Genomic DNA, 13,107 nt, shown 5'->3' on the forward strand with positions numbered 1-13,107 from the left:
GTTACAGGCACCGGAGGGCCGTGTACTGCGATGAATAATGGAGGATATTAAAACTCGAGTACAGGTGAGCATCGAGACATTATTTTCAGTCAAGTTAAAGATAGGAAAGGTATGACAGTACGCGTCGACGCGACCTTGGACTGGGCCAAACTTGGACGCGACGCGTAAGCTTGGCAGGCGTCTTAGAATACTACCGCGCCAAGATCGCGCGAAAAGGGGTCAAGTGCTGCATGTCTGATTACGACCTCGAACAACACCTACGTACTCCAAGCCACAATTGTGTTCCATAGTACTCAAATTTCAGCTTATACAGTGGTTAAGAAGACAGCGCATGTTGCGACCCATCCCACAGCACCAGCGGTTAGCCGAGCGTAATGGAGCTGTCTCCACTTTTGCAGTAACGACTCGGCTTCATTTTCCTCAGCAGGAGTCAGAGGAGACTCTTTGGATGTTGACCGTGCTTTCACAATTTTGTCTCCTAGGGCAAGGAGACGGAGGTTCGTAGGAAGCACTGGGTTTTTAAAGCTTAGTTTTCTCATTTGCTTCCATTGATTCACTGATATAACTCACTGAATATTAACGTGTATACGCCATGTGCGAAGTTTAGTGGTGCCAGAAAGAGGAGGTAGTTTTTGGGTGAAAAGAAGAGCCCGGAAGGAGGCGTTAGAAATGCTGCAGTTAAAAGCACTAGGCCAGCCATAGTCCCTGCTCCACCAAAGTGTCTCTGCGGCGTTATGTTCCATCAGTGTCAACTGTGCGGATTTGCTAGTTCAGAACTTACAGCACCCTTCCTATAGCCATACCCGAATAACTCGACTGCTTGAGCTGTGTTGAGTTGAAGTTTCTTGCGCTCCTCTGGATATATGGCCAGGGACATGGCCCCCATGTATTGCGCCGACATGTTTCCGCAGAAGAAGTACGACGTCAAGCCCACGCTAATGGTAATTGCGGCACTATATGGGGAGCCTAGCGCTCTAGCAATGAAGGTATTCAAGATGTAAGTAGCCATGCGGAGTGTTGAACACGAATCGGGTCTTAATGTGTAGCTTTTCGAGTTGGAGTCAAAAAAGTCTGGGCATTTTATATGCTTTATTCTTACCTCTGAGGCATGCCTTGATCAGAGAAACAGGGTCGCTGACTCAACTTTTCAATGCCGGTAGGATGGGTATGTCTTTCCCCGCTTTTTTGCCCCAGGTATTACGTTGATCAGATAGGTCATCGGATGAACCGATCCGCGTTCGGTAATTGTTGCCGGCTCGGGCGACGGGCGCCCGATCGTTTTGGGCGCCAGTTTCGACAATGGGTCCAGTATTTCATTCGTTGTCCTTCTGTATAACAAGACTCGAATGGGGATGTCGCTGAAAAACTATGACTGAAGGCTAGTTATCTCGAATGAGCATCCAATACCTTAAGGTTACGATCACCTCAAATACATAGTAATTTACTATTATTTAACAAGTTTTAACATTCGAATCACTTGTGATGGTGATGGTTTCTAATTATCAGGATAATCGGTGCTGAATGTCAGTGCTTTCCATTTCTCCAGCCTAGCCAAAGTTTTCTCGCATTCTTCCTTCACCGCGTTATAGCAGTCTTGCCCGAGTGCAAACCCAGACGGAATTTCATCGTCGCTCAGTACCGCCGCCAGTCCTTCCCTCTTGACTACGTCAATAATGACGTTCACCCCTCGCTCTGGGTCACCCTTCTGTTTTCCGTTAAGGGCTGTATGGATCCGTTATTAGCAGGTCAAATAATCAAAACAATATGAATAGGAATAGGCATCATACAAAATAGTAAAGTGTTATTGCTATGCCCTGCTTCATTGTAAGCATCAATGTTTGAAACTATCGGGGCAATGTGATCTATAATCTGTGTACGGAAGCACCCAGAATCAAAACAGATGCTGCGAAGTCCAAACTGGGAGATCTCTTGGTTTAATGTATCCGCCATTCCTGCAGCATCAAAAACAAATTTTCAGTATGCGTTTAATTGTCTTATGGGCAGTTAGAATCTGTTTTTTTACCTCGAAGAGCAAACTTGCTCGCGTTGTATAGTCCAGTAAAGGGGAAGGGACTGGAAATAGTTTATTATTATTTGTCAAAAGTGGAATTGAAAGGAAAGTTGCGTACGCCCATCCAAAGCAGGATCCGATAAAGCAGATGGTGCCGGTGCCTCGCTCACGCATATGGGGAAGGAAAGTGCGAGAGACGTTAAGTGCACCAAATAGGTTTGTACTTTAAACGTATGAGCCCTTTTCCATATTATTGGATCACGAACATCGCGAAAACCGCCAAAAACATGCATTGCCTTTGTACCCTTTTAAGGTAAGTCAGGAATTAGCCGACCTTACCAAGCCAATCCAAACATTTGTTGACCTTGGATTGCCTTTGAAAGGTTAGTGAATTATTAACTGATCTTTGCTTGGGATTTTAATATCTGTTCTTATTGTAAGTCATAGCAAAATATTTCAGATGTATGTATAATCAGAGAATTATAAATTCTACCTTATTTTCCAATATAATTATATGCTTTGCCTTATATTGTGTTGTAAAGCTTTAGAAAAATATTTCCTTGTTAATGAAATCTTACCTGAAAATTGAAAGGCAAACCAATATCTAGATTAGTAGTGTAGGTTATTCATTGATTTTTAGTTATTATATTGATTGTTCAATATTTATAACCACGGGGCGCTCCTCACTGCTCAGAGCAAGCTCAGAGACAAAGTTCCGTGAGAGATCACATGACATAGAGTCAGACATTGGGGCCACGGAAATTGGGGACGGGGACTCTAAAAGACCGTCGCACAACTCAAAACAACTCTGTCAAGGCTTTTCACTTCCCCATCTTCAAGAAATTAAATGGTAAGAATTTCTTCCTAACTTGTGAGATTCCTGCCGTATAACCTCTAGCAAGTATACAGTTCCAACAGTACTAGCACACATGTGGGACTGGGTTTGGCTGGTCAGATAGTAAGTGCACATCATATTCTGTACCATCTATTCCACAATGTACTCGTTTTCAACACGAAGGTGACCGACTATCTGATTCTCGCACTCGGTCTCGTTCTTGCACTTGGTCTCATTCTCGCACTCGGTCTCGTTCTCGCACTCGCACTCGCACTCGGTCTCGTTCTCGCTTTTAGCGTAGTTTTTTTGCTCTGCTGTTTTGACTTCTACAGTAGCTTTTTTTACTACACGTGTATTTGTATTCAGTTGGTTAATAAGCAATTTGTACATTTCTGGATACCGGCGGCCAAGCCAGAAAGAGTGAAATAAGATTCATTAATGAGCGCACATCTTTGCAAAGTTACCCAGCTTTGCAAGGGCAATTAAAGATTTGCCCTGCCTTCAAAGGTCAACTAAGAATGACCAAAAGTTACAAAGGATTCGCAATGTTGCTAATTATAACGTGTCCTTACTTGTAAGTGCTTACAAGTAAGGCCATTTATAATCTTTGTGTCCTTAGTGCCATTTGTTACCTTTATTAGCAATGTATTATCTGGCAAACTTATGGCGGTTTTCGCGATGAAGTGAAGCTTACTTGAACTGTGCCAATGAGTCCTCGTGTCTGAGGAAGTGTTAATATCAGAATCTTAAAATATAGCAATGTCAATGTGTACGATGTTTCTTCCAAGCTTCCACGCAAGGCAAACCCTAACCAAGGCCCGTGATAAGCACCACAGCAGTAAAAAGCAAGCATTATATAAAAATCTTACCAGCGTTATTCATGACGACGTCCACACGGCCATAGACCTTGACCGCTTCCGCTGCAACTTCCTTCAAATGATCTAAACTCGCCGTAACGTCGAGTTCCATTATGTGCGCCCCAATTTCCGTCAAGTTCCTGATGGTGTCGAATGACTTTGCACGTGTAGTGGCTATGACAAGATCGCCTCGCTTGATGGCCGCAATCGCAAGCGCTCGACCTATTCCAGACCTGCAGTGTTAAGGTATAAGTGTTAATGCACTCCTGACAATTGTCTACTGATGTGATCAACATACGAGCATCCGGTGATGAGCCAAACAAGAGGTGCAGCAGGCATGTTAGATAAAGTTAAAGCTGGTATGTGATGAGGGTTTCGTATCAAAGGGTTAAATGGCAGGGATTCCATGTCAGCTTTTTACTTTTATACTTCGACATTTCCGACTCGCCACACAGGGGGTACCAAAAAGCTTACAATGTCCGGTCCGATAAGCTAAATTTGCTGTCTGCAGCTGTCCAGCTAATGCGCTGCCGAGGCTGAGAAATTTGTTCGACAAAAACCCAACGGTGTCAGCTGGTTCCGTTAAGATTTTAATGTATCCATTGCTCACTTACGCACCACATGGAGCTTGGAGCTACTGTAAAAGCAGAAATTGATACTAAGACTCGTCCCGTAGATGCCTATGTAAAGTATGTTTTAATTCCTCTCTATATAAAGAACAGTCTTATCTTTGATTTCAATCTGTAAATTCGAAACTAGACAGCCCAAGTTACCCCATCAGGAATTTCACTCTCAGTCAACAAAAAAGACAAGACATATTTTAGAAAATAAATGTTCCTTGGGACTTCGGTTCTTAATCAATTTGACAGCCAAAATGATTTCACGGCTGTATAAAATGTCAATGGACAAATTTGAACAAAGGAATTACTGAGTCCCGGAGTAGCTAGTTGCTGTCTTGAGAAAGATCTAACAGATTTTTTTTTAGCTATGGCCTCTATAGTCTAGAAATTCTCCCATACTATTTGATAAATTACTGGATGTGACACGGCGAGCCTACTACGTACTAACCGATGAACACTTACATGCCAGAGTGTTATTTCTTGCCATTGTAATCCCATATATTCTACTTTTGAATGACGCGGCTCACCTTTTCTTATATTGCGCACGCATCCCAGTTCTTGATCTTTTAGTATCACGAGTGCGTCTTACCCCTGCACTTTCTTGGTGTTGTTACAATAGGCCACATGCAAATCATATTTAATGTGTGTGATGTAGTATTGACGTTGATAAAGTTGGGAAAGGTATACGAGAACTGCAATAGAACTGCTAAGTACTATGGATGGAAGGAAGCTAATGTGAAGGGGCAGCTCCTTAAGCCTCGTTTGACTTAGACAACGTTCAAGTGCATGTGCCACAGATGATCCCTTGACCTTTAGATATGCAGGTCCAGATAGCTAATACGTAGTAGATCTATGTAGAGCGGCCCTTAGGGCCATTCACTCGTGTATCTTAGCATTCCGATTGCTTGATACACGATAACAACCAGATTGAAAAAGCTTCTAGTTTCATCAGCAAAAGTGACCAGACGCCCAAATGCCTTTGAGGCCTTATAGGGCAGGTCAATCCTTGATGTGACGTAATTATGTTGCGCAAACATTTGAATAATATTTGGTGGTGTCGAAAACATTTGGAGGGCATTCAAATGCTCCACAAACATTTGACATCCCAAAAATGCAGTATAAATTATTTCAGGTTCTTGCAGTGAACACCCAATCATTGGTTTACCATAGAACTTTCAGAGAATGCTTGAGAAAAATTAAAATGGAGAACAAAACATTGATTTTAAATTGACGTCCACAGCAATGATTGAAGGTCTTTCAAATGCACGCAAAACAAATGAATGGATTCAAATGCACTCAAAATGATTTATGCATCAGAAAACCTATTCAACGTACAGATAAGGTAAGGTTAAAACTCTGCAAAACCCACGGCTTCTGTATCATCCATATCCCAGGGCTCCTCCCCATCTTCTCCCACAAAACCTTCATCGTTCTCCTCATCTTGATCTTCTTTCTCTGACTCGTCACTGTTTTCAGACTCTGAAGCGTTCATGGCAGCCTCTTGCTCAGCTGTAACGGGTAAATCAACTTCTTCTTCGTCATCTAAAGGTTCTTCATCACTGAGGTTGAAGTAGGAACCAAAATACCACGGTCGCATGCTTCGCGTGTACTCGTTGGTGCCCTTGTGGCCAATACCGTAGCCTAGATAGCGTACAAACATGTCACGATCCACGAAACTTATCATACATTAGCAATATGTATCAAATAGAATAAATAAAACAACACAGCGTACCGGTTAACATAATAGAAATTCCAGTCGTGGTCTGGATAGTTGTCATCTTCCCAGTAGGCTTGCCGAGCAATGGAGGGGGGAAGAAGGGAGTCAGTCATCCCCAAATTAAATGCCGGAATAATATGTGAGGCCCTGAGTATATCAGAGGGGTTGAGGAAGCCAAACGCATCCGGGGAATCCGAATCAATGAACTTGAGTCGGTCTAATCGGCGTGCAGTCCACCCCGCACGAAAGGCATAGTCGACTTCAAACCATCTTACCCACAGAAATTCAAAACGTTGTGTTTTACCTCCGTTATGCTGTATGTCAGCGTCGAAGATACCAAGAACTCGAGCATACGAATAAGGGTGGGCCATAGAGCGACCTGAGTCCCCGTCCCGAGAGAGAGTCATGATATTACAATGGTTCCGAGGATTGATAGAATCTTGCTCGCGTCGTACGTCGTAAGTTGTATAGTTGACTCGCAGGACTTTGTGCAAGTAAATTCGGTCGCTAAGGATGTTCACCTGTGCGCGCTCTTGGTCTGAATATGTACGGACTTGTCCTGTATTCGAATGGCCAAGTATTCGAGATAATATATGATCTTCGAGGTTAGAAACAAAGTCCTAATGTTTGAGCGAGTATTATTAGCACAGGTTGCAGTAAAGAATGGAGAGAAAATTACCTCCGTAACTGCTGGGTCATCACAGTATTCGTTCATAAACTGAAACAAATACAGTTTATGGCGCTTGCTGGTCGATATTTGATGGTGCTCGGACGGTGAGATAGGAGGGAGACTCTCAGATTCCGAAGCTGAGACGATGTGTGGGGGTTTGATATACGATTTCTTAACACGCGAAGCCCTCGGACGCTTCTTGGACGGCTGTGCAGTGGCCTGCTTATCCTTTGAAGTTGAATTGGCCTTTTCGCTAGCCTCACTTTCTTCCAGTCTTGAAACCCGTGCAGCAATAGAGCGGAGCAACTGCTCACGACGCTCATGACGAGAAATTTGGCGCTCAAACTGAGACCCCTTGTTGCTGCGTACAAAAAACCGTTTGACGCGACGGTGTTCCAATTCGCCCTGAGAGTAGTTAATATAATGTTGTAGTAACAAAAAATGACATACCCGTTGAGTAGAATAACCCTCTGTTGGGCCAAACATCCAGATAGTCTTGACATAATCTCCGAGAGCGTGAAGCTTATACGTGAAGAGGTTCAGCATTTTGGAAACCTTCGCATTCAGAGACCCAGGAGCGGTGGGCTTGCCCTTCTTTGCATTATTGGCGGCACGACGGGCGCGGGCAGCGGTCTCCTTTGGTAGTTCCTTGGTTGCGTACAGCGGACAGATCTTAGAGACAAAAGATCTGAGCTCCTTGCCTAGTTGACGAGTGGCGACACCAAGTCCTGTAAGCGTGGAGTTGGTATGCATGCGAAGCTTGGCGAGCGCGTGCCATTCACAGAATGTGAAGAGAATGTCTTGAATAAATTTATCCTGCGCCGGAGGAAGGAGGCCTTCAAAGACTGGCATGGAGCACTAGATAGAGCATATTAGTGTTCCGTAACGTGGAACGATGGCAAATCATTTATACGTACCTGAAGTAAGTCTTCAAAATCTCGGGCTGCAAGCTTGGTCATGTCCGATGCATTGCGGTGGAAACGGCGTATTGTGCTTCGGCCAAACGTAGACACTTTGCGATATCTATTGGCAGGTGAATGCACGAAATTTAAATGATAATATATAGTACTTACCTCCAGTTGAGACGCTGAACACAGTTGCCACCAGCGGCCAGAAGAATACGCATCATATGCGTGAAGAAAGACTTCCAAACACCAAGTTCGAACTCGTGTAGGAAGTCAGGTACAAACATGGTATGAAAATTGAATCCAAATTTTGAAAGACGTGTTGAGAATGCATTCTACACAAAGGTTAATCGTTGTAAGAAGGGGTAAAATGGATCAACGTACCCGTGTTGGGACGGCCGACGTATCCTGAAGGATATCTTCTACACGTGTGCTTTTGACCCCCTTTCCATGTTTGAAGATCCACTTTCGACTATTCTCAACCCTGTCGCGCCGTTGCTGATCGTCTTTGCGAATGTGCGAGCGCCGCTGTTGATCAACATGAGTTCCAAGTCCACTTACCCAGCGCTTCTGAATAAAGCACCGAGGACAGACACATTTTGCGAGGTAGCGGATGGTGGCAAGAAGGACTCTGAAGGTATGACTTGGTACGGCATAGACCAGAGTAAACAAAACAGACTTACTTCTCAGGATAGTCGGCGGAGTATGTAAAAAACCGGGGAAACACACGACGTATGACACCATCGGCACATTTAATAATGATGCCATGTTCGTAGGCTTCCATGAATTCCTCGTCGAGAAGAATGAGCCATACGGCATGCATCAGCTCCCGCTTTAGGTGGGTGATTGTTGCTGCCGTTGCTGTCAGACCGTTGTAAGCTTTCATATAGATGTCTTGTAGGGTTTTGGGCAGCTAGTCACATATATAGTTAAACGAACAGAAAACAGAATGAGAACAATGAACATACCGATGGTAAATACGCAATGTGGTGCGCTGAGAAGCTATTGGGATTCGCACGTACGTACTTTGATTGATTGCCAAATAGCAGGTATAACGGCCAGAGTGATGCGTTGCCAAAGTTAGCAAGCTGGGTCGAGTCTGACCACAGCATCAACGCAACAATAGCAATTTCGTGGGTATCGCTAAGTTGCGCTTCCTGATTCTGCTGTTTACAAAGATCGACATATTCATCGTAAAATGCGTCGGAGTTGTAGATCTCCGTAATGACGCGCTCTGGTGGACTCGAGGGCGATGGCTTCCAGAAAAGATGATGCGGTGTGAAATGCCATGATTCCGCGCTTTCATCCTGAAGGGCGGCCTTGATCGTGCCTACCAAACTCCGATAATAGACATTTGGTACCTCAAGGACTGGTGCTGCATCCTCGGAAGGGTGTAGCGACTGCTCGCAAGGAAGAGGTATTTTGACAGTTGCATTGATCCAGCCTGCTTCCTGTCTGAACGTTGATTGTGAACTTTCGGGTGCGGAAGTCGCATTGTCCATGCGAGCGAGTTCCCGTTTCGCACTAAAGTTCTCCAAATCTTTGACACAGAAATCCTCGGCAAGCAGAACCTCCCGGACCAAGCGATCAAGCTCACCCACGGATTTCAGGGTAGTATTGCCATAGAACCAATGCATAAGGCGAAAAACCGTAGCATTCAAGAAAGGCGCAAAGCGGTTGGACACAGAAGCTTTGTCTAGGGATATTCCCATAACCTTGGCAATCCGAGAACTTGATTCCTTTGGGATAGAGGTCGCCAAGCCAGGTGCATTGCAAAGATTGTCGAGTTCCTCGAAGTCATCAACCTCCTGTCTGGGAAAAGTTGGATATTCCCGGTACAAACCAAACTCGTTGGGCAGAGTGCGTGTTACGGTGGGTTCAAAAGAAGGAGCCGGCTCCGGAGTTAGTTCGTGTGGAGAAACAGGCTTTGGAGCAGATCGTCGGACTCGAGGAATGGGGGGAGGCATATGAGGTATACGGGTCGACGAGTTGGGTAAAAAGTCAACATGTTTTTTGGGATATTTACGTACACGTCCCAAACGCGTAGGAGGAGGGACAAACCCCTCAGGAAATGGGTCAGGGGGATCAGATCTTGGAGGCAAAATAACACCGTCGTCGATATTCTCGTAGGTCATAGAAACATCCTCCCATTCGGCATCCTGAAAGTATTCATTTGTCAGTATAATGTGTGTCGAAGCGGTGGACCATACCTTATTGAGTTCATGATTAACGGTGGTGTCAATCTTGACACGCTTCGCACTTCCAGTATCCCGGTCAACATCAAGCGGCTTGCAGACATTTTCAAGGTCTGCTTGCACAGCAGCACAGGTGATGCGGTGAATTCGAACTGCGTGCTTTGTTTTGAATGTCTTCTCGCAAGCATCGCAAATGACCATGATGATAAGAAACAACAAAATAGAATGCCGCATTGCAGCATGCAATGCGCATGGAGACAAAAAAGAGGTCAAGAAGGTAATATTGACCAGAAAACACGCGTCGCGACGCATCAGAAAAGATCACGTGTCCGTTCTCAACGGGCTTTTTCGGAAAACCTGAAACCTTTTGCCCTGTCCCATCACCATCTCCCTACTCTGCAACCACCTACCTCGGGATTCCATGGCTCCAGCCTCACAGATTCACACTGCAGACGCACAACCCCCACATTCCACTCAGCATGCAAAATCTCGAGAATCAATCAGCAGCAGTGACGGCAGCAATGAAGACAGCAGCGGCTCGGATACTGACCAAGACCATAAAGAAGAGGTGGTTATCAAAAAGCGCAAGAAGGCTTTGAAGGTTACGTTTCGTAAAAGGGCCTCTCGCAAAAAATTAAAGTCTTCGTGCGTATTGTGTTTTTTCAAGTTTAAGTTTACTACTGAATGCGCATTGCTGTCACCTAGCGCGGTACTCGAGCCCTTTATGCACCATTCGGCATGGCACATTCGCAATGGTGCTATCTACACCAACTGGGAACACGTTATTCTCACCGGCTTGAAGGCCGAGCAGGGGAAATTTGGCTCTCTTACACAGCAGGAGTAAGTAACTTTATTATTTACCCGATTTGGTCTCTTTTGTTTAAACTTTTTACTACTTTAGGTTTGCGGAGAAGCACAAAAAAGCACTTTCGGCTTACGACGATCTGCGAGCGGCTATTCCCACCTTTGACGATGATATAAAGGTCATCGCAAGGGACCCCGCTTACCTAGACAGACTGTGCAAAACGGTATGAGTACCTATTTCTCATACACGTACATCTAATGTCCTATTCAGATGGTTACTGCCGCCGGAACCGCTCGTTCTAACGACATCTCAAGCCTCAAGAAGGATGCACTTACCTATGCAGCACTGTGCCTGCCTGATGGTCGCCTGGATCCTCCCATTAACCCAAACGACTCCAAGAAGACGACCCGAGGCTTCAAGCACCCGCAACTTGGTGCGCTTTTAGTTCCCGCCGCCTGCTTTGAACAGTATCAAAATGATCCCGAGTAAGTCACCCGTATTTATATGCGTGTCATACTGATTTTGTTTTTGAGGTATCGTCGCAATCTCTCTCTCAACAAGGTTGTTATCAAGGCAAAGGCAATGCCACACCTGGTGTATCCGTATGGTAAGTACGACCCCGAGCATGTATTGGAAGGGATGTTCATGGCTCCGGCCTTGGTCGCGGTGCGTATTTTGTGTTGCTGTCTTCAGTACTACTTACGCATGTTATCAGGTTTTTCAACATATATTTATGTCGCCATCCTCGGCGCTGAAGACACCTGGCATTACACGGACCGGACATGGGAAGGCTCGCAAGCATCACATGAAGTCAGTTACGATACCGAGCATTGCATATGCATGCACACATGTACGTGTTTTTTTCCACATGTTGTATATACTAACCATGTCATCAGTATCGGTACGCTATTTCGGGATGTATGGACTGGCGTCAGAACGATAGGCATTTCAACTACGAAGAGTTCTACATGGAGGTTGTAAAAATGCTGGAGTGGGCTCGAGAAAATGATCCCGAGTGGTGGAAAGACTTTGTTACATGGTGGAACGCGTGCGTAGTTTCTTTTTTACAATTAAATTATATAACTCAAACAGTTCATCCTAGGCAAGTTTTCCCTGTCGAAGACGACTCCGTTACCGAGAGCAGTTCATCTGACGAAGAGATGACTACGTCTACCTTCAAGAAAATGAAGGCACAGGTGAAGGCCAGCCGTGCAGCGAGGGATATTCCTGCCAACTCTGCACCACCACCACCACCACCATCTCAATATCAGCGCGAGATGTTGTCGCCATCGCCGCCCTTGTCGTTAAGGCCTGTTCAGTCTCCGGCACCGGGTTCATCTATTCCACCAAGTGTAGGTATTCCTGGCCGGCAGCACCATGCTCAATACCTTGCCGGCCCAGTGGACGCCAACATTGACCCCCGTTTACAGATCCCAGGTCCTCATGTTGCTAGCAACCACCCACCTCTCGGTGGACCTTCTCGATATCCTGCAGGTGTTCCTCTGTTTTACAACTCATCGCACCCTATTGCTAGTGCCTCCACTCCGGCTCCGGCTCTGTCTCGTGGTCATCCAACCCCGCGCGCACTCTCTTCCAGTGTCTACACTCAACAGTTCAATAATTCTCCGGAATGGCAGCTGGAGAATACCTACGACGAGTCATACTTTGCCGACCACACAAGGAAGAAGAACCATATTGGTCATCGTCATCCCAGTGTAGGTCCCCAGATGAATCCGGTCTTCCCTGACATAACAAACTGGTAAGCTCACCTAATCATTCTGCAAGTTATCATTACTGATAAGGCTTTAGATTCAACTGCTACTATTATTCTCTTGGTGCTCTGGCCTCTCTCGCTACTGTCAACTTCTCGTTCTTGCTCGGCTCTCCTCTCACTCATGTTGCATTTTGGACTTCTCGGCGACAGCTCTGGCTTCCATTCGACGGCGAAAATCATGTAATTATAGTCTGCTTGCATTCTGTTTGCTCGGTTACCTGTACTTGTAGCCTCCCTGTCTGTATTGTTATTTTTTAAATTGCAATTTCGCTTTCCATTGTTTATTACTGTGTGTGATGGCCTGAAGTAGCCGCTAGGAATAAGGGTACCCAAGAAATGTGCATTGAGTGAATCCCAAATGATTTTGGGTCTCCTAAATGTTAGATAAATGATATTGGGACCCTCAAATGTTATCCAAATGTTTCATGTACTCTTAAATGTTGCGGAATGATTTGGCTATATTTAGTACTACCTAAAACATTTGCTTTGAATAAAGAATTCGAAGCCTTTCAGTCTTCGGAGTCTCTCGTTACGAACCGCACAATGCCTTTCGGGCATTGGGGCCTTTGGACGCCTCCAAATGCCTTGTCAAGGCATTTGGGGATCCGGACACTTTTGCTGATGTTGGCTTGAAAAGGAAATTATGTTTCCCACAATATCTACATTGTACAATGTTCCCTATTCAATGAAAGCCCGGGCCTTGGACGCTATACTTTGT

The 13,107-nt window shown here is 45.2% G+C and overlaps 4 protein-coding genes across 4 annotated transcripts; 1 reads left to right on the forward strand and 3 right to left on the reverse strand.

Annotated features, from left to right (window-relative positions):
- Positions 1-305: 305 nt before the first annotated feature.
- On the reverse strand, positions 306-1,009 carry JR316_0010118 (uncharacterized protein; the record flags this gene model as incomplete). The annotated part of the gene is made up of 3 exons (XM_047895792.1): positions 306-511; positions 571-724; positions 782-1,009. 3 exons carry the CDS (start codon positions 1,007-1,009, stop codon positions 306-308), a joined length of 588 nt encoding a protein of 195 aa, XP_047745511.1.
- Positions 1,010-1,495: 486 nt separating this feature from the next.
- JR316_0010119 (Oxidoreductase BOA17) lies at positions 1,496-4,042 on the reverse strand (the record flags this gene model as incomplete). The annotated part of the gene is made up of 8 exons (XM_047895793.1): positions 1,496-1,722; positions 1,788-1,952; positions 2,024-2,073; positions 2,130-2,234; positions 3,541-3,567; positions 3,620-3,653; positions 3,716-3,936; positions 4,002-4,042. The coding sequence occupies 8 exons, from the start codon at positions 4,040-4,042 to the stop codon at positions 1,496-1,498; spliced, it is 870 nt and encodes a 289-aa protein (XP_047745512.1).
- A 1,629-nt stretch (positions 4,043-5,671) lies between these two features.
- JR316_0010120 (uncharacterized protein) lies at positions 5,672-10,011 on the reverse strand (the record flags this gene model as incomplete). The annotated part of the gene is made up of 10 exons (XM_047895794.1): positions 5,672-5,999; positions 6,056-6,660; positions 6,720-7,115; positions 7,161-7,568; positions 7,628-7,733; positions 7,784-7,950; positions 8,000-8,246; positions 8,299-8,528; positions 8,584-9,774; positions 9,826-10,011. The coding sequence occupies 10 exons, from the start codon at positions 10,009-10,011 to the stop codon at positions 5,672-5,674; spliced, it is 3,864 nt and encodes a 1,287-aa protein (XP_047745513.1).
- A 220-nt stretch (positions 10,012-10,231) lies between these two features.
- Positions 10,232-12,378, forward strand: JR316_0010121 (uncharacterized protein; the record flags this gene model as incomplete). Its single annotated transcript, XM_047895795.1, has 8 exons — positions 10,232-10,455; positions 10,516-10,650; positions 10,712-10,838; positions 10,886-11,100; positions 11,149-11,281; positions 11,331-11,465; positions 11,512-11,663; positions 11,718-12,378. 8 exons carry the CDS (start codon positions 10,232-10,234, stop codon positions 12,376-12,378), a joined length of 1,782 nt encoding a protein of 593 aa, XP_047745514.1.
- Between the last annotated feature and the right edge of the window lie 729 nt (positions 12,379-13,107).

This window comes from Psilocybe cubensis, chromosome 9, assembly GCF_017499595.1.
Source record: "Psilocybe cubensis strain MGC-MH-2018 chromosome 9, whole genome shotgun sequence".
Taxonomy (NCBI): Eukaryota; Fungi; Basidiomycota; class Agaricomycetes; order Agaricales; family Agrocybaceae; genus Psilocybe; species Psilocybe cubensis.